The sequence below is a fragment of the Macaca fascicularis genome, chromosome 15 (genome assembly GCF_037993035.2).
Source record: "Macaca fascicularis isolate 582-1 chromosome 15, T2T-MFA8v1.1".
Lineage (NCBI taxonomy): Eukaryota > Metazoa > Chordata > Mammalia > Primates > Cercopithecidae > Macaca > Macaca fascicularis.
Window position 1 is genome coordinate 100,890,487 of NC_088389.1, and position 21,460 is coordinate 100,911,946.

General features: G+C 38.6%; 1 protein-coding gene across 2 annotated transcripts in view; it reads left to right on the plus strand.

Annotated features, from left to right (window-relative positions):
* MAMDC2 (MAM domain containing 2) overlaps window positions 1-21,460 on the plus strand; it is a 177,494-nt gene that overhangs the window by 144,805 nt on the left and 11,229 nt on the right. Inside the window, exon 12 of one of the 2 annotated variants that reach the window (XM_005581898.5) lies at window positions 17,774-18,033. In XM_005581898.5, coding sequence (XP_005581955.1) covers window positions 17,774-18,033 — 260 coding nt within the window. Of the gene's footprint in view, window positions 1-17,773; window positions 18,034-21,460 lie in introns of those variants that run through there. The other variant, XM_045373130.2, reaches the window with a different exon arrangement.

The following is a 21,460-nucleotide window of genomic DNA, read 5'->3' on the forward strand; positions in this document are numbered from 1 at the left end:
ATCTTGAAGAATACTGAGCTCATTTCACTGACCTTTCATTTTTTCTTAGATCTTGGACCCTCATGTCTTTGCTGTTTGGAAATCTCTCTGATAACTTCAAAACAGGTGTTTTCTTAAAAAAATAATCTTTTTTTCTAATTTTTCTCAGCAGAGTATAGCTCTGCTACAAGTTACTTAACAGAGACAGAGGGGATGTCTTTGGCATTTTATTTTTCAGCATTATTTATTTAAGAACATGATTATTACACTCAAAATATACTCTTTTCTGTACTACAAGTCAACCAGTCATAGTGCTTTGAATGAGACATTTGTGTCTCTGCCCTCTTACGACATATTCTTCTGTTGATATGTTCTGACTGTTCTGCCCAAGGCCTTGCTGTATCTAAGATTACCTTATCCCATGGTGTGCTGTTCTTTGACAAGGGGTAGGAGGGGAAGAATATGCAAATTTATATTTATATGGCCTTTGGCTTTAAACTGCCTAAGAGACCATGGAATTTTCTATTTCTTTCCCTTTATAAGTCCTCATCTTGAGTAATAAATATTGGTGACATCCAACTATGTTAAAGAAAAAATTATGCAATGATACTTGTTAAAGCACAGTACGGCAGGCTTGATTCAGTATCATTCTGATAGTTATAGTGACCACTGCAATGGGATTTTGCAGTAGGGAAGAGAGATCAGGCTCAACTTTGAAAAAAGTGTGGGCAAGTGGGAATTTATAGTCAAATGGTTGGTTGAGGGTCAGTGAATGAAAAATGACTAGGAGGTAACATTAAGGGTAAGGGAGGCTCTGGCTAAACCAACCTAACAGGATTCTTGCTGAGGACAGGCATGGTGATTGGACATCACCTGGAGGATGATGAAGGAGGAGGAACCTTATATTGAGGGTGATCGGATATTGAGGGTGGTGGGTTCTTGCTAAACTAACTTATTAGGGTTCCTGCTAAAACTGGATTTTACAAGTAAGTACAAAGACAGGTCTAGGAGAAGGCTTAGGAGCCTGACTGAAGTTCAGTCAAGCAAAGACACTTTGTCAACCATCATAGGAACAAAGTAATTTACTTGTCTTTTTTGTTCAGTTATCAAAAAAACCACTTTGACAATCACCTAAAGGTTTTTTGGAAAGTAATCTATATTATAAATGTAGTATTACTTAGATTGATGTCACTGAAATTTCTTTTCCGTGGAGGATATATTCTAAAATAAGAAAATTTTAATTACTCAACAAGTTAATAGATCTGGAGGTAGATCGGATCTTCTAGGTCAGCTAAGGTATCATATGAATTTAAAATATTAAAACACTGAATAAAACCCATTCAAGGCAGAATTAACTATTGTCTGCTTGGATCCTGAGATAGCAACAAGAAGCTTGCCTGTAATTAGATGTTCAATTTAAGCAATTATTATATTACATTTGAAAAGAAGACCTCCTATAGCCTGTATTGCTCATTTATTGCATTTAGTCTTAACAACCTTTTCTATGTCTCCTTTCCATATATAGGCAATAAAGTAATGGCAGGATACCAAAATGGCTGAACTTTCTATTCTATACATTAGTAAAGTAATAAACTCAAAGACTTGGCTAGGAGCACAGTATTTTTCTCCTTGATGACCACAGGGTATTTGTTTGGTATTGGTGGTAACAAGATTCTTTTTGAATGAATGCGGTGCACTCTGGGACTTTATGAAGATATACCTGCATTTGTCGATTGAATTCTGCCTTTTCACTTCCCATTCTTAAAGCCTGTCATCTATACTTGAAACAAACAGACAGGGAGGAAAAAGAAAGGGGAGAGGCCTACAAAGCTGTTTTACAGACAGGTACATTAGCTGGTCAGTCAGTATGGATCCATTAAATAAAAACAGAAGCTCAGAAAAGCCACACTATAAATATTTCAGTTTATTTTGTGTCTATCAGAATCAATACATCATCATATGTAGCAATTCCAAGGGAGCTATAGTTCCTGACTTACTAACTGGTGATGCAATAAACCTTTCCAAATTCTAGAGTACAGTATGGTGTGGAAAGATCAAACAATGAGCTGCCTCTGCCATTTGCTGCCTGCATAACCTGGGGAATAATTACATGACTTCTCTGAGCTTCAGTTTCCTCATATGTAAAATAAAGATAACAATCAATGACCTGCTGCTATGATTTGAATGTGTCTCCTCCAAATTTCAGTTGAAACTTAATGGCCAATGTAACAGGATTAACAGACAGGACCCTTAAGAGGTGATGATTAGGCAATGAGGGCTCCTCCCTTGCGAATGGGATTGAGGCCTTTGTAAAAGAGGTTTCATGCAGCATTCGACTGGCTTACCTTCGTGCCTTCCACCATGTGAAGACATAGCATTCCACCCCTGTGGAAGATGCAGTCCTTGTTAGACAAGCAAACTTGTCGGCACATTGATCGTGGACTTACCAGCCTCCAAAACTGTGAGAAATAAACTGCTGTTCTTTATAAATTACCTAATCTTAGGTATTTTGCTGTAGTAGCACAGACTGACATCTGCTAATCTCATAGTGTGGCTCTGATGATTAACTGAGATTCTGTTTGTGAAAAGAATAATATGTAAGCTCCACTGAACTGAATGATATTATTATAAGCTCTACTGAATTGAATGGTATTATTATTTTTACAATTAGTGAGTCTTTTACAAATTCTGATGTTTACCTCTGGAGTATTTTCCTGGACTCATTGTTTTGTCATTTGTGCTTTTATAAAATAGAAAATTATGACATATGAGTACAAGTAAAATGAGTTAGTAGAAACCAGAAATTCTGTTGGAACCTTAGGCCAATATTACCCAGATTACATTACATTTACCACCAGGTAGTTCAAGTGGTAAGTACATGAATATTTTTTCTAATTTGTTAGTAATATTCATGTACAAGAAAAATATATAACCAGTACATCAAAACCATTGTTTCACAGGTTTACAGCTAGCTGTCTATTTTCATGCTAATATGAAGTTTCCTGTTTGAATAAATGTACTAAAAAATGGAATCTATTTAAAGAAAAGCATTAAATGAATAATAGTACAAATACGGATAGGCAAAAAAATATCACAAAGGTGATATTTGTATGACTAAAGTTTGGGAAACATTTGTAGAAGAAGTCATTCTAGTAGAACAACAATAAAGACCAAAAAACCAACCAACCAACCAAATCCAGCCGCACCACCTGGCTCCTATTTAGTAACATAATAATGGTATCTGTAACAGATGGATAGTGACTTGCATCGAAGTGGGATGGACTCTGTGGGATTTGACAAACTATTTCCTGCCGCCGTTTACTTGAGTAGCTCTATCCTGGCAGAAACAAAGTTTCCTGACATAGATGCTACTTACAGTAGTCCCCTCTTATCTGTGATCTTGCTCTCTGCAGGCAATAAACCATGGTCTGAAATATTAAATGGAAAATTCCAGAAATAAATAATTCAAAAGTTAAATTGAGTGCAGTTCTGAGTAGTGTTATGAAATCTCACACTGTCCGGCCCCATCCTTCTCCATCCTACCCAGCACATGAATCACCCATTTCACTAGCATCATCCACGCTGTCTATGCTCTCTGACCATGAGTCACTTAGTAGCCGTCTCCATTATCAGATGTTCTGGTACCACAGTGCTAGTGTTTGTTACCTTCATTTTACTTCCTAGTGGCCCAAAGCACAAGTGTAGTGTTCCTGGCAATTCAGATATGCCAAAGAGAAACCATGAAGTGCTTCCTTTAAGTGAAAAGGTGAAAGTTCTTGATTTGATAAGGAAAGAAAAAACAATTGTATGCTAAGTTTGCTAAGGACTACATTAACAATGAAACTTTCTGTATTAGTCTGTTCTCACTCTGCTAATAAAGACATACTTGAGACTGGATAATTTATAAAGGAAAGGAGGTTTAATGGACTCACAGTTCCACAAGGCTGGGGAAGCCTTGTAACCATGGCAGAAGATGAACGAAGTACAAAAGCATTTCTTACGTGGTGGCAAGGCAAGAGAGCTTGTGCATGGGAACTCCCATTTATTAAATGAGCAGATCTCGTGAGACTTATTCACTACCACGATAACAGTATGGCGGGGAACGGCCCCCATGATTCAATTCTCTCCACCTGGCCCCACCCTTGACACGTGGGGATTATTAGAATTCAAGGTGAGATTTGGTTGGGGACACAGCCAAACCATATCACCTTCTATCTGTGACATTGTGAACAGGGAACAAGAAATTTGTGCTAGTTGTGCTGTTGCATGTCAAACTGCAAAAGTTATGGCCACAATAAATGATAAGTATTTAGTGAACATGAAAAAGGCATTAAATTTGTGGGTGGAAGACATGAAAAGAAAACGTTTCAATTGATGACAAAATGTTGCAACAGAAAGCATTGAGACTATATGAAGACTTCAGCAAAGGATCCCCTGAAACAAGTGACACCAAGCCATTTACTGCAAGTAAGGGATGGTTACATAGATTCAAAAATAAGTTTGGACTGACAAATATAAAACATACTGAAGAGGTTGCATCTGCTGATGAAGAAGGTTCTGCTACCTTTCCAAAAGAGTTGAAGAAATAATTAAAAAGAAAGGATGCCATCTAAAGCAAATCTTCAAGTCTTCTGGAAGAAGATAAAACCTGCATTCATAAAAGTGCAAAGGAGGCACCAAGGCATAAAACATGGAAGGATAGATGAACTCTGGAACCACATGGCAATGCTTCAGGGCATATGATAAAGCCAAGATAGTGTACAAAGCAAAGAACCCAGTACTCTGGAAAACAAAAATTAACTGCCCATGTTCTGGCAACATAGAAAGCATGGGTGACAGCCATCTTGATTATGAAATGGTTCCACCAATGTATTATCCCAGAAATGGAAAAAAAAAATACTTGGAAGACAAAGAGTTGGAATTTAAAGTCCTGTTAATAAGAGACAATGCTCCTAGTCATCCTAAATCTGTCAGCTATAAAACACAAAATGAAAATGTTCAGGTTGTGTTTTTGCCTCTGAATACAACCTCATTGCTTTAGCTTTTTACCATCATTCAGTTTGTCAAGGCTACATACACCTGCCTTGTATTTGATCACATTTGATCAGCAATTGATGTAGACCCTAATCTGGATATAATCTGTTCTGGAAATCATTCACTATTACAGATGCAATAACATTCATCAAAGCTGCAACGGACAAATTAAAAACAGAAACTGCAAATGTCTGCTGGAAGCACTTATGGAGTAAAGTTGTGAATGATTTTAAAGGCTTCCTGGGGATTGATGAAGAAGTTAGGAAAATCATTCACATGGCAAGACAAGTTGGTGGAGGATTTGCCAACATACTTGATGAAGAAATGGAAGAACATATTGAAGGTTTTCAAGTATTACCAAATGAGGAATTGGAAGAACATGTTATCTACAGAGGAAGAGAAAGATTAAGAAACCAAAGCAAAACCAGCTGTGTGGGTATTACTGAAATTTGCCAAAGTGTTTCAAATTGCACAGACATCAAAGGACAAAATTATGGAACATGATCCTAGGATGGAATGCAGCATTAAAGTCACCAGTATGATCAAAGGATTACAACATTTGTGGCAACACTTTAATGAGTTAAAAAGAAAGAGACAATAACATTCTATTACAATGCTCTTCCAAAAGTTTTGGCAAAAACAAAACAAAACAAAAACCTTCAACTATTGAGGATCTCCAAACACTGACATCATCTTTTCCTGACATCCAACCATCCATGTCGTCATGGCTCATTCATCCAGGATCACTCAAATCAGATGCTCCTCCTGATGTATCCTTAGAAAGTCAATAGTAGCCTAACGCTACTTTACAATGCCTGGGTCATTCATCCCACTTTATCTCATCACGAATGCACTGTATCATCTTGCATCGGCACAAGAATGGTGAGTACTGTACAGTAAGATTTGGAGAGAGAGAGAGAGAGAAAGACCACATGCCCATAACTTTTATTATATTGTTATAATTGTTCTATTTTATTGTCTATCTCTTACTGTTCCTAACTTGTAAATTAAACTTCATTATCAGTATATAGTATAGAAAAAAGCATAGTATGTATATATATATGGTTTGGTACTATCCACAATTTCAGGCAACCAGTGGGGGTTGTGGAACTTGAGACTACAGTATTTATGAGACAATAAATACAAGTCTTAACGAAATTCCCACGGTGGTACTAGCCATTATAATTTTATTAACATTTATATGATACTATGCTGTCAGAATTCCTTGTAAACATTAGTTTTAGTTGACCTGGAGTTCACGGGGATTTTGTAGCCAAATGATACTAGAATATATAAGCCAAGAGTAACTATCCAGGTTAGTGAGAAAATGTCTTCAACTATTCCCTATCCATTGACTCCCCCAGTGAATAGAAGTCATTCAGTCCTCCCTCCCTGATCCTACCATTCCAGAAAAGCAACCCTGCATCATTTAACAATTTACAGAGAAAGAAACACCAGCACTTTCTTTTGTAGTACAGTTAAATATTCCAATAAAACTTCCATATTTCTGGCAAATAAATTCTCTTCCAATATGCAGCTAAAGGTAGAAGTCTTATTCATGTCCAAGAACACAAGAACTTCTTGTGTGATTGAAATATTAATAATACATTAAAATATTAAATAATGAAATTTATAAGTTTGCTTTGAGACAAAAGAATATCACAACTCTGTTTTAATGTGTTAGTTCCAGTTTATTTCAAGTCCCTGTCTTTTAAGAATTTTGATAGTTGATATTCGGACATGTAGGAATGCTATCCAGTGAGTCTGTAACTATCTGAGGAATTAGCTCCGGATTATTAAAGTCTCCTATATCCGTCAGTCTTTCCATAGCTTATTTTTTATTATGTTAGTTTCTGACATTGCCAGATTCTACTTATACAGAGAAGGCTTCTGTGATAAGCTTTTTAAAAAATTGGTGGTAAAATACACATAACATACTTTAACCATTTTTAAGTGTCTAATTCAGTGGCATTGAGTCTATTCACATCATTGTGCAACCATCACCACCATCCATCTCCAGAGCTTTTTCTTCATTTCCCAAACAAACTCCATACCCATTAAACAATAACTCCTCATTTATGACAGCCTTTTAAAATCACTTAAAAGTATAATGCGTAAAGAGAAATTTTAGAGCGACAACTTCTGCAGTTGTTCTTCACAAAACATTGGTATATTTTTTCCCTGATTTTTAAGAATTCTTTTTCAGCTAATGAATGCAGCTAGCTGTTCATTCCACACAGCCTCTCCACGCAGGCCACTCAGGCTCCTTCCCTACCCTGCAAAAGAGCCACGAGACTGGAGGAACAGCTGCTTCGTAATCAAGAATTATGGATGTGGTGTGTGTCTGTGTGTCTCAACACATCACAGTTGCTGTGCAAAGAACAGATGGCACCCTGATCTCCCAATAGATCCATTGGAACCCACATTTTGAATGTTAAACAATGACCCATAGAGAGAATGTAATTTTATTTGCTCCAGTTAATAATCCCTTCCACAGACTGGAATCCTTCATGTGCAAGAACATGTGAGTTGGTATGAAGCTTCAACACTGGGGCTTCCTGGCTCCCATCCAGAACTTTTGTTTGCTGAGACAGACAGCGCTTGAAGATGTAATGTGGTAAAACTTGTCAACAACAGTGCTTTTCTCTGCTTTCCAAACACATGTGAGGCAGAGTGGCTCTCCATGAAGTTCTGATCTTTTCTGGGGAAAGTGAGTGTCATATGCAAGTCAAGAAGAAAAAATATTTGTCATCAAAAGGAACAACTGGTTTATGCATCAGAAGGCATACTCCGATTCATTGATAAATTTCTTAAAATTATGTTTAGGTAAGATGTTTGTCTAGATTGCTCTACATAGGTACTGCTTTATGAAATAGACATAAAGTAGTCCTCCCTTATTCACAGGTTCACTTTCCAACTCAGAGTTTCAGTTACTCTCAGTCAATGGCAATCTGAAAATATTAAATGGGAAATTCCAGAACTGGCCAATTTATAAGTTTTAAATTGTGCACCAGAGTATTGTTATAATTGTTCTATTTTATTGTAAGTTATTGTTGTTAATCTCTAACAGCATCTAATTTATAACAAAACTTATCACAGGCATGTGTGTATAGGAACAAACGTAGTCTATACAGCACAATTATACAACAAGCAACATACGAGACTTCCTTTCATTTTTGGGGGGATGTATCTTTTTTATTATTATTATACTTTAAGTTCCAGGGTACATGTGCACAACGTGCGGGTTTGTTACATATGTATACATGTGCCATGTTGGTGTGCTGCACCCATTAACTCGTCATTTACATTAGGTATAACTCCTAATGCTATCCCTCCCCCATCTCCCCACCCCACGACAGGCCCCGGTGTGTGATGTTCCCCACCCTGTGTCAAGTGTTCTCATTGTTCAATTCCCACCTATGAGTAAGAACATGCAGTGTTTGGTTTTCTGTCCTTGTGATAGTTTGCTCAGAATAATGGTTTCCAGCTTCATCCATGTCCCTACAGAGGGCATGAACTCATTCTTTTTCATGGCTGCATAGTATTCCATGGTGTGTATGTGCCACATTTTCTTAATCCAGTCTATCATTGATGTACATCTAGGTTGGTTCCAAGTCTTTGCTATTGTGAATAGTGCCGCAATAAACATACATGTGCATGTGTCTTTATAGCACCATGATTTATAATCCTTTGGGTATATACCCAGTAATGGGATGGCTGGGTCAAATGGTATTTCTAGTTCTAGATCCTTGAGGAATTGCCACACTGTCTTCCACAATGGTTGAACTAATTTACACTCCCACCAACAGTGTAAAAGTATTCCTATTTCTCCACATCCTCTCCAGCACCACCTGTTGTTTCCTGACTTTTTGATGATCACCATTCTAACCGATATGAGATGATATCTCATTGTGGTTTTGATTTGCATTTCTCTGATGGCCAGTGATATTTTTCAACGTGTCTGTTGGCTGCATAAATGTCTCCTTTTGAGAAGTGTCTGTTTATATCCTTCATCCACTTTTTGATGGGGTTGTTTGATTTTTTTCTTGTAAATTTGTTTAAGTTCTTTGTAGATTGTGGATATAATATCAGATGGGAAAATTGTAAAAATTTTCTCCCATTCTGTAGGTTGCCTGTTCACTTTGATGGTATTTTCTTTTGTCATGCAGAAGCTCGTTTAATGAGATCCCATTTGTCAATTTTGGCTTTTGTTGCCATTGCTTTTGGTGTTTTAGTCATGAAGTCCTTGCCCATGCCTATGTCCTGAATAAATTGCCTAGGTTTTCTTCTAGGGCTTTTATGGTTTTAGGTCTAACACTTAAGTCTTTAATCCATCTTGAATTAATTTTTGTATAAGGTGTAGGGAAGGGATCCAGTTTCAGCTTTCTACATATGGCTAGCCAGTTTTCCCAGCACCATTTCTTGAATAGGGAATCCTTTCCCCATTTCTTGTTTTTGTCAGGTTTGTCAAAGATCAGATAGTTGTAGATGTGTGGTATTGTTTCTGAGGCCTCTGTTCTGTTCCATTGGTCTATATCTCTGTTTTGGTACCACTACCATGCTGCTTTTGTTATTGTAGCCTTGTAGTATAGTTTGAAGTCAGGTAGCATGATGCCTCCAGCTTTGTTCTTTTGGCTTAGGGCTGTCTTGGTAATGCGGGCTTTTTTTTTGGTTCCATATAAACTTTAAAGTAGTTTTTTCCAATTCTGTGAAGAAAGTCATTGGTAGCTTGATGAGGATGGCATTGAATCTATCAAATACCTTGGGCAGTATGGCCATTTTCCCGGTATTCATTCTTCCTATCCATGAGCATGGAATGTTCTTCCATTTGTGTGTCCTCTTTTATTTCATTGAGCAGTGGTTTGTAGTTCCCCTTGAAGAGGTCCTTCACATCCCTTGTAAGTTGGATTCGTAGGTATTTTATTCTCTTTGAAGCTATTGTGAGTGGAAGTTCACTCATGATTTGGCTCTCTGTGTGTCTGTTATTGGTGTATAGGAATGCTTGCGATTTTTGCACATTGATTTTGTATCCTGAGACTTTGCTGAAGTTGTTTATCAGCTTAAGGAGATTTGGGGCTGATACGATGGGGTTTTCTAAGTATACAATCATGTCATCTGCGAACAGGGACAATTTGACTTCCTCTTTTCCTAATTGAATACCCTTTCTTTCTCTTGCCTGATTACCCTGGCCAGAACTTCCAACAGTATGTTGAATAGGAGTGGTGAGAGAGGGCATCCCTGTCTTGTGCCAGTTTTCAAAGGGATTTTTTCCAGTTTTTGCCCATTCAGTATGATATTGGCTGTGGGCTTGTCATAAATAGCTCTTACTATTTTGAGATATGTCCCATCAATACCTAGTTTATTAAGAGTTTTTAGCATGAAGGGCTGTTGAATTTTGTCAAAGGCCTTTTCTGCATCTATTGAGATAATCATGTGGTTTTTGTCTTTGGTTCTGTTTATATGCTGGATTATGTTTATTGATTTGTGTATGTTGAACCAGCCTTGCATCCCAGGGATGAAGCCAACTTGATCATGGTAGATAAGCTTTTTGATGTGCTGCTGGATTTGGTTTGCCAGTATTTTATTGAGGATTTTTGCATAGATGTTCATCAGGGATATTGGTCTAAAATTCTCTTTTTTTGTTGTGTCTCTGTCAGGCTTTGGTATCAGGACGATGCTGGCCTCATAAAATGAGTTAAGGAGGTTTCCCTCCTTTTCTATTGATTGGAATAGTTTCAGAAGGAATGGTACCAGCTCCTCTTTGTACCTCTGGTAGAATTCGGCTGTGAATCCATCTGGTCCTGGATTTTTTTTGGTTGGTACGCTATTAATTATTGCCTCAATTTCAGAGCCTGCTATTGGTCTATTCAGGGATTCAACTTCTTCCTGGTTTAGTCTTAGGAAGGCATATGTTTCCAGGAATTTATCCGTTTCTTCTATATTTTCTAGTTTATTTGCATAGAGGTGTTTATAGTATTCTCTGATGGTAGTTTGTATTTCTGTGGGATCGGTGGTGATATCTCCTTTATCATTTTTTATTGTGTCTATTTGAATCTTTTGTCTTTTTTTCTTTATTAGTCTTGCTAGAAGTCTATCAATTTTGTTGATCTTTTCAAAAAATGAGCTCCTGGATTCACTGATGTTTTGAAGGGTCTTTTGTGTCTGCATTTCCTGAATTTGAATGTTGGCCTGCCTTGCTAGGTTGGGGAAGTTCTCCTGGATAATATCCTGAAGAGTGTTTTCCAACTTGGTTCCATTCTCCCCGTCACTCTCAGGTACACCAATCAAACGTAGATTTGGTCTTTTCACATAGTTCTATAATTCTTGGAAGCTTTGTTTGTTTCTTTTTACTCTTTTTTCTCTAAAGTTCTCTTCTCGCTTCATTTCATTCATTTGATCTTCAATCACTGATACCCTTTCTTCCACTTGATCGAATCGGCTACCGAAGCTTGTGCATGCATCACGTAGTTACTGTACCATGGTTTTCAGCTCCATCAGGTCGCTTAAGGTCTTCTCTATGCTGTTTATTCTAGTTAGCCATTCGTCTTATCTTTTTTCAAGGTTTTTAGCTTCTTTGCGATGGGTTTGAACATCCTCCTTTAGCTTGGAGAAGTTTGTTATTACCGATCATCTGAAGCTCTCTTCTCTTAACTCGTCAAAGTCATTCTCCGTCCAGCTTTGTGCCGTTGCTGGTGAGCAGCTGCATTCCTTTGGAGGAGAAGAGGTGCTCTGATTTTTAGAATTTTCAGCTTTTCTGCTCTGTTTTCTCCTCATCTTTGTGGTTTTATCTACCTTTGGTCTTTGCTGGTGATGTACAGATGGGGTTTTGGTGTGGATGTCCTTTCTGTTTGCTAGTTTTCCTTCTAACAGTCAGAATCCTCAGCTGCAGGTCTGTTGGAGTTTGCTGGAGGTACACTCCAGACTGTTTGCCTGGGTATCACCAGCAGAGGCTGCAGAACAGCAAAACTGCGGAACGACAGATGTTGCTGCCTGAGTCTTCCTCTGGAAGCTTTGTCTCAGAGGGGCACCCAGCTGTATGAGGTGTCAGTCGGCCCCTACTGGGAGGTATCTCCCAGTTACGCTACTCAGGGGTCAGGGACCCACTTGAGGAGGCAGTCTGTCCATTCTCAGATCTCAAACTCCGTGCTGGGAGAACCACTATCTCTTCAAAGCTGTCAGGGACGTTTAAGTCTGCAGAAGTTTCTGCTGCCTTTGTTCAGCTATGCCCTGCCCCCAGAGGTGGAGTCTACAGAGGCAGGCAGGCAGCCCTCCTCGAGCTGCAGTGGGCTCTACCCAGTTCGAACTTCCTGGCTGCTTTGTTTACCTACTCAAGCCTCAGCAATGGTGGACGCCCCTCCCCCAGCCCCGCTGCTGCCTAGTGGTTCAATCTCAGACTGCTGTGTTAGCAGTGAGGGAGGCTCTGTGGCTGTGGGACCCTCCAAGCCAGGGGGGATATAATCTCCTAGTGTGCCATTTGCTAAGACTGTTGGAAAAGCGCAGTATTAGGGTGGGAGTGTCCTGATTTTCCAGGTACCATCTGTTACGGCTTCCCTAGGCTAGGAAAGGGAATTCTCTGACCCCTTGCACTTCCCAGGTGAGATGATGCCCCGCCCTACTTCGGCTCACACTCCATGGGCTGTACCCACTGTCCAACAAGCCCCAGTGAGATGAACCCGGTACCTCAGTTGGAAATGCAGAAGTCTCCCTTCTTCCGTGTCGCTCACGCTGGGAGCTGTAGACTGGAACTGTTTGGCCATCTTGGAACCTCCTCCTCCTATTTTATGGTACTAAATACAAAGGTTTCTGGAACTGGAAACCTTAGTGAATAGTTTCAGCCTGATACCTGCGGCCCAGAGGTGCATAAACTGAAAGCATAGTAGACTTCAGGAGTCACATCTGTAGAGGTATGTGTGCTCCAAAGAACAGATGGTTAGAGGAGGCTATGCAGGCCATCCCTGATTTAGTTAGAGTCCCAACCTGTTGGGAAGAACTGGGCAACCAGACTAGTGCTTAACCCTCACAAAGTAAATGAATTAGTCCATTGTGCCCATGAAAGAAAGAAGTCAATTAAATGATCCTGGGGATAATTAAGAGTTTTCCTCTCTTCCAGAATCTCAGAATAATCCTGGTCAAGACTTGTAACTGTTACCAGTAGGAATGCACAACCATCATCCCTAAACAAAAGACAATTCTTAGGTCATCTCTCTCATGTTTAATTCATTGCTTCCCTTCCATTTTGAAAAGACTTCATGTTTCAGGGCCCTTAGTCTCTACTTTCCAGTTCCCCAGTGACAGCATCTTCAGAGGAGCTTTTCCCCGCTATTGAGAAGTTCATCTATAGCTAAGGTCCTTTACCTGGGATTCAAGTGGGCCTTTTCAGAGCTCCAAAGCCAGGTGTGAAAATTTTTTTCTTATCTTAAAAATGGCTTTTGGGAGGAAATGTTTTTTAAGTTAAATGTATTAGGGTATTGTTTCCATCTACCATGCTACTAACTTATGTGTAGGATAGCATGGGATTCCTTTGTACATAGCTAAGTGATATACCATGGTCATTTTCATGCCTTGATCTCTCTCTCCATGGAATTAAATTAGACACACCCTTCTGTTAGGATTATGTATATCTGTATTATTGTTTACACTGACCTAACTTAAGTTAGAAAATGTTAAAGAAAATATGTACAAAAAAAGAAGGTTCCTTTCATCACTGAATGTGCAAAAACCCGTGCTTCTTGTGGACCAATTTGCTTACCAGTGAAAGAACGAAGGTAATGAACTCAAAGAATTATCTTATGTGTTCATTTTAAAAATACTTCTGATAGTGTAGAACTTGTTCGAGATGATTTGCTTTGATAAGACTTTAATTTTACCACAACTTGGATTTGCTCTAGTTTGTCTTGAAGCATCATAGTCAAGTGAATATCTCATTGCCAAGAACTTCCCACATTTGGAGTGACTGTGGTGGAGCCATGTGCCCTAGAAATGGTCAAATTGGTTTGTGCTTAGAGCTGTGGGGAAAAAAATGCATTCATTCATCCATTCAACAGATATTAATGAGCATCTGCTATGTTCCAAGCACTGTTATAGGACCTGGGAACGTGGCAGTGAACTAAACAAGAAAAAAATCTCTGCCCTTGTGAACTCTAAAGGAAAGAGACAGGCAAACATAAAAATAAGAAAATTATACAGTATATTAAGAGGCAGTTAACTATGGAAAACATATTAAATTAGGGTATAGGGAATGAGGAGTGCCAGGGAAAAGGGATTGCAATTTGGAATAGTATAGTCAAAACAGGTCTAATAGAAAAGGTAACATCTGAGCAAAGACTTAAAGGAGGTAAAAGAGTGAGACCTGAGAATATCTAGAGGAAGACCCAGGGTTAGCACACACAAAGGCCTTGAGGCAGCAGCATACCTGCCATATTCCAGGAATAATACAAAGTCCAGTGTGGCCAAGCAACACAGTGAGTGAGGAGAAAGCCAGTAGGAATGAGAGAGGTAAGAGAATAGGTGGGAGATTATATAGGATTCTAAAGCTAATTGTAAGGACTTCAGCTTTTACTCTGAAATGCTGAGCCAAAGGAAGGATTTAAATGAGTGGTTACAATTTTGCTTTTGCTTTAGAAGGAGCACTATGAATACAGTTTTGAGATGAGATTGCAGGGGACCAGACTAGAAGCAGACAGAGTAGTTGGGAAGCTGTTGCATTAATCCAAGCGAGAAATGATAGCAGCCTGGACCAGGATGATAGTAGTGGAGGCAATAAGAAGAGAAGTGACTGGGTTCTGGATATATTTTAAAGGTAGAGCCAATGGGAATTCCTGATAGCCCTGATGTGGAGAAGCAGAGAAAGAGAGTAGTGGTGTGCAACTCACAGGTTTTGGGTGTGAACAACTGAACATTCAGTCTACTTCAGGCTGTTAGGAAGTTGAGTTTCGAATATGTTCAGTGTGAGATGTCTACCTGATTTGACAGTTTGAATGAGTCTAGATTTCAGCAAAAAGGTTGAAAATTTAAATCTGAGATATAACAACATATTTGGTATTTAAAGCCCTGAAACAAGATGAGATCATCAAAGTAGTAAGAATAGTGAAGTAAAAACTGGACCTTGGGGTACTCCAGGGTCAAGAGGTCAGAAAAGAGTGTGGAACTGGCAAAAAGTGACCAGTGAGGGAGGAGAAAAGGCAGGAGAATACAGTGTCTTGCAAGCCAAGGTAAGAATGTAATTCTACTTTCTGAAGTGGTAAACCACTATGTCCAATGTTACTGATGGTACAGAAATGACAAAGACTGAAAACTGACCACTGGATTTCGTAATGAGGATGTCATTGGTGAGCACTCCAGAACACTGACAGGTTTTTTTGCTATTATTTTTAAGCAGATCATGGGAAAGTTGGCAGCTATGCCATTTCCCTTAAGCCTGCATCTGGATGAAACTACTGCCAATGAGATGAAAAGTTGAAGTTGACTGGATGTCAAATGTAACATACCAGATCAAAGATACTCCCATAATTTTGATTTCTTATTTAAATCAATTAGCCTTCTAATTAAAATTTACTTTTGAACTGGGCTGAAATACATGTAGTCTTTAGAGTATCCTAAAGGAGGTTTTGATTTCTACTTGTTCACTGCATTCAGGAATTCCCAGCTAGTGGAGCCTTTGGTGGCAGCATGCCTTGATAACAGGCAACCTGAAGTGACAGATACAGAACTCTGCTCTGATTCTGCTTCTTTGGGGGCAACATCATTCCTTAGATGTGACTGGTTGATGCAGGCCACATCCTGTGAGTCAGCCCAGTTTTGCAGGGTGAAAACTTTATAGAGTAAAACACTGGGGGAAGGGGTTGCATAGTGCACACAATTTATTAAGACCAATGATGCTTTCTCCCACTGTTTTAATAAGCCTACAGAACTCAGATTTGTGTTTGTAGAAATAAGAAAAAGGGAATGGAGAAAGACCTCTCAGGCACACAGAGGGGACTTCCAACCAATTCTTGTTGGGATATCTCAATTGCCATATTTTTGGAAATGATTAGAATTCATCAATTAAACTTCGAACTATAAAGAAACCATTTCATTTGCATGTATTATTTGGGACCTCTTTATTTTTCCTGTTGATTTGGTCACCAATTTCTGCATGAAATAATGAGACATATGATACTTTGTAAAGATTACTTTTTACATCACATATGTAAAAAACAAATCAAAATTGGCAAAACGTTGGTGTTTGCTTGGGCTGCCATAACAAAATATCATAGACTAGGTGGTTTAAACAACAGAAATTTACCTATCACAGTTGTGGAGGCTGTAAAGTCCAACATCAACGTGCCAGCTGTTTTAGTTCCTGGTGAGGGCTCTTTTCCTAGCTTGCAGACAGGCAACATCTTGCTGCGTGCTCACATGGCCTTTCTTGGTGTGTGCACCTGAAGAGAGAGAGAGAGAACAAGCTCCCTGGTGTCTCTTTTTATAAGGGCACTACTGTCATCAGGAGAGCTTCAACCTCATGACCTCGTTTAGCCCTAATTAGCTCCCCAGTGCCCCATCTCCAATTACTATCACACTAGGGTTAGGGCTTCAACATATGAATTTGGGGAGACATATACATTCATTCCAAACACATATGTAACACCAAACAAAGCAACAAAGTTGTATGCAAACTTTCTTTGTATATTTTTCAAGTAGCGGAGGTCTAAACTTTTCATCAAGTGATCAAAGGTTAACAACTACTGATGTAGAATTCAGGGCCTTTTTTAAAATGGGCCTCAGATGCACAGAATTGTATTACCAGTGAAGTACTCTAGAAAAGATCTCTTGCATTACTATTCATATATCGTTTTACTTCAGTGACATGATAGTGATTGTTTAACACCAACTGGCTCTCTTTGGGAAGGATGTGCTGACTTGTATACATGTCCAGTTTCTGTGGTATAAATAGTCCCATCATGGTCCATTTCCGGCTACCAATGTGAAGTCACTTGGAGCTAAAAGAGGATGCATACAATGGGCTATTGGAAGCCCATGGAAGTTGGCTGCAGCACACCACTGCCCTATCTTCATGCTGACTAATCCTGTTTCTGCCTGAAACCAATAAATTTTAAAATAGCAATAAAATAAAATTAGAAAAGGAAATTGGAAAGGCAATTTTAGAATATTACAGAATATGTTTTCAAGACTAAAAAAAAGGTGACACGAACCATTTTAGAAACTGAGCAGGACAGGAAACAAATAATGGAATATGCATGACATGTGAGTGTATGTCATTATGTTAATACAATTCTGTAGCACAGGTATTAACCCTTATCTTAAAAAGATGAATGTAAGTTCAGAGATTATTCATTAGACCAGAATCACATAGACAACAAATATTAGAGTCAAGACTTGAACCCAGATCTACCTGACTACAAAACCCATTCTCTCTCTCTCTCTCCAAACCAACGTCTGGAAGCTTTAGAATATTGTCCATGAATGAGTAATATAAATTCTGATGTGTTAACCACTGTATCAGTGGCATAATACTGGTATATTAATTACCTCTATACAAGATACAAATTAAACTGAATTATAAATCATTTAAGAAATCATTTTGCTGGTCTCATTTTTGTAACTTATTTTCCTTAGATAATATGTATTCTTCAAAATTATAAAACCCTTTATCAGTACTTTGTCAGGTCATCTTGACTTGACACTCTGAAAGAACACTATGGAAGGAGAAAATGTAATTTGTGTCCTTTTTAACAATACCTGCTTTTGCATTCACCTCAAGGCTACTACATGTACATTGAGGCCTCCCACATGGTGTATGGACAAAAAGCACGCCTCTTGTCCAGGCCTCTGCGAGGAGTCTCTGGAAAACACTGCTTGACCTTTTTCTACCACATGTATGGAGGGGGAACTGGCCTGCTGAGTGTTTATCTGAAAAAGGAAGAAGACAGTGAAGAGTCTCTCTTATGGAGGAGAAGAGGTGAACAGAGCATTTCCTGGCTACGAGCACTGATTGAATACAGCTGTGAGAGGCAACACCGGGTAAGCCAAGAGAGATAAGAACTAAGCAATGGAAAACATGTAGGAGCTTCTGATGTTCTTTCTTATTCTTGCTACCAAAGATAATATTTTGTTCTTTTTCAGAGTCGTAGATAAAGGCAGGATTAAGAAGAAGTAAACATAATTAGTTTATACATTGATTAAATCTAAGCAGTGACAGGGAGAGAAAGTTTTGAGAATTTATGCATAAAGTGATTTTTTTGCAGTTCTATGATAAAAGTATATCTATTTTTGTCTTGATACATTATGGGTGTCAAGTATATTTCTATGTATCATACAAAGCTCCAAAACCAAGTCTTCTTTTCTTCTAAATATGGTATTACCTAATTAGTTGCAGCTGCATCTTTTACTCATTACCCACATACATGTAAGAGCTTTTGCCTTAAGCCTCTATTTAACAGTTAGTACGGTCCAAAGTTTTTTTTTTTTGTTGTTTTTTTTAATGCCTCTGCCTCCATCACTGCATTGATGCAAAAGAAACAGAGAGACTTGATCCTCAGTCCTCAGTCTCCCCCAGGTCCTCTCATGTGCTATAGAAGACGTCCATCCTAGATGTTCTCTATCATAAAGGAATCTGGGCAGCAATAGGAAACATCCTTTTAAATTCTAGTAGGTAGGGGTTGAACAGCCAGTCTAGACTGGAGAACCACACCTGCCTTCTGATAGCCACAGATTTTACCTGTCTACCATGGGCCAAAGCTCCAGAAAGCTGTGGGAGATAACCTTCAGATTTCTGATTGTTCTTAAAATTGCTCTGTAGAATTCTCAAGTGTGACCTCCAACTAAAGGCACACCTTCCTATTCATTCTTACTTCTGACTGATAAACCTCCCGGATCAGCACTCTTTGTCTTTAACCACTGGCTGCCTAGTCTAAACCCAGATCTTCCTGGGAAGAGAGATCCAAATTAAGAGTTTTATTTTGCACTAACCTATGACCAAAAATAATTTTCTACAGATATAAATGGGATGGAATTGCAGAAGCTCAGATGGTTAAGTTGCAGTGCAATCAAAGGTGCTACATTGTTAAAGAGCAAATGACAGGGAAGATGAGCCATTATCTGGGAGAGGCCCATTATCCCAACATGGACAAACTGTCTAGACATTTGGCAAAGAATAACAGGTAGCTTCAGGAATAATTTTATAGTGATTTAATGTCTGTTCAAAAGAAGAAAGTGGATGGCTCAGGAACTTACTAATATAATTGATCATCATTCAGAGATGATGGATTAATTTTGTTAGGCTATTAGGGTACTCCTTCTCTATTCAAATGGTTCTCAAAGTGTGGTCCAGGTACCAGCAGCATCAGCAACACCTGAAATGCAAATTAACTTAATATGCAAATTCTCAGGCCCCACTTTAAAATGAATGAATCAGAAACTGAGGATTTGGGGGCCCCAGAAATCTGTTTCAAGAAGCCCTCCAGGTGAATCTGATGTATGCTAAAGATAGAGAATCTCTATGCTAAACTAAATGAATCTAAATCTTTGGGGATGACACCTGAGCACTGATTTTTTTGTTTAACTTTCAAGCGATGCTGATGCACAAGTGCTCTAAGATTTGAGTTCTGGGGACAGGTAACTTCTCAGCATCTAGGCCTTGGGGATCAGACACATGGCCTTGCATATAACAGACTTACTGGGGAGGTAGTTATTTGAAATATTTTTTGAGTACAGAGTAGTGTGGCATCTGAAATGGCATCTAGGGCTCTTCAAATGATGCAGAATAGCCCTGGAGACTTCCAGTTCACAATTTGGGAAGAAGACTCCAGAATCCTCTCTTATTTTGAAGAGAGGTCTCCCCTTGGCTTAGAATGGAACAGATAAGAATCTCCTCTGGGTTAGTGATTCCCTCAGGAATCCAAATGATGGCAGGGAGACCAGGCTGAACTAGCTGCCCCAAAACATCCTAGTGTCTAATAAAACAGATACACCCATATGCACATAGATCAGCCAACTGCTACATGCCAGGCACTTACAGTGCTAAGAGCTGTACATAAGTTCTTTCAACTGATCCTATTGCCCCATTTTACAGGTGGGGAAAAGTAAATGTCTGGCTGGTAAGTGGCTGAATAAGAACCAGATCTCCATGCTTCCAAAGTTTGTATCCCTAAACCACTATTCTAACATTGCCTCCCACCATAGAAATTCCAAAATAATCCTCATTGGCCTGATGGTCACAAGCACTGCATGATTTTCGAGATATCTTGTACTGTCTGAGAAAGTTTATACATTCTCAAAATGGGGTAATAATTCCTAGTCAGCTGTGCTGGCATTGCCAGAGTTAGAGTGAGAATCAAAGGAGATTATGTATGTGAAAGGGTTTTATAAACCTTAAAGTATCAAAATAAGATATTATCACTGTTCTAACAATATATTCTCACCTAAGTCTCCCTAGTCACTAATTCATATCACCATGGCAGAACTGGTATTCTCAATAGCCACATCAGGCATCCAGATTGAGCTCCTGTTGTTTGAGATCAAAATATCTCATCTCAATAAATATGTATTGTCCATTTGCTATTCTAGGTGCTGAAGATACTGCAATGAATATAATATATAAAGTTCTTATTTGTTTGGAGTTTACATTCTAGTGGGGAGGAGGTAGAAAATGCAAGCCAAGGCTGGGCACAGTGGCTCATATCTGTAATTCCAGCACTTTGGGAGGCCAAGGTGGGACGATTGCTTGAGGCCAGGAGTTTGATATCAGCCTGGCAACATATTGAGACCTTGTCTCTAAAAAAAAATCAAGCCAAACAAACAACAAATACATACATATATATATATGTGTGTGTATGTATATACATGGGTGTGTATATATGCATATATGAATATACGTATATATACACATACACACATACATATATGTGTGTATATGTATATACACATATGTATATATGTGTATGTATATATATGAATGTGTATATATATATAGAGAGAGAGTGTGTAACATCAGATAATAAGTGCTATGAAAAAGTCAAGCTGAAACTGAGCTCATGAAGTAGACAGTAGAATGATGGTTACCAGAGGCTGGGGGAAGCAGGAGGAGGGAATGGGGAGTTGTTGGTCAAAGGCTACAAGTTTCAGATAAACAGGAGGAATATATTTTTGAGATCTGTTGAACAGAGGATGACTGTAGTCAATAATGTATTGCATATTTCAAAATAAGAGAGTAGACTTCACATCTTACCACAAAAAGTGATAAATAAGTGAGGTGATGGATATGTTAATTAGCTTGATTTAATCATCCCACATTTTGTGTGCTTATGTATATACATAATAAATATCACATGGTACCCCATAAAGGTATAAAATTGTGATTTATCAATTAAAAATAAGAGGAGGGGAAATAAGAGGAAGAAGAAGTCAAGTTGATCAGGTGGTGAGGTCAAAGAAGTATTGTGATAATCAT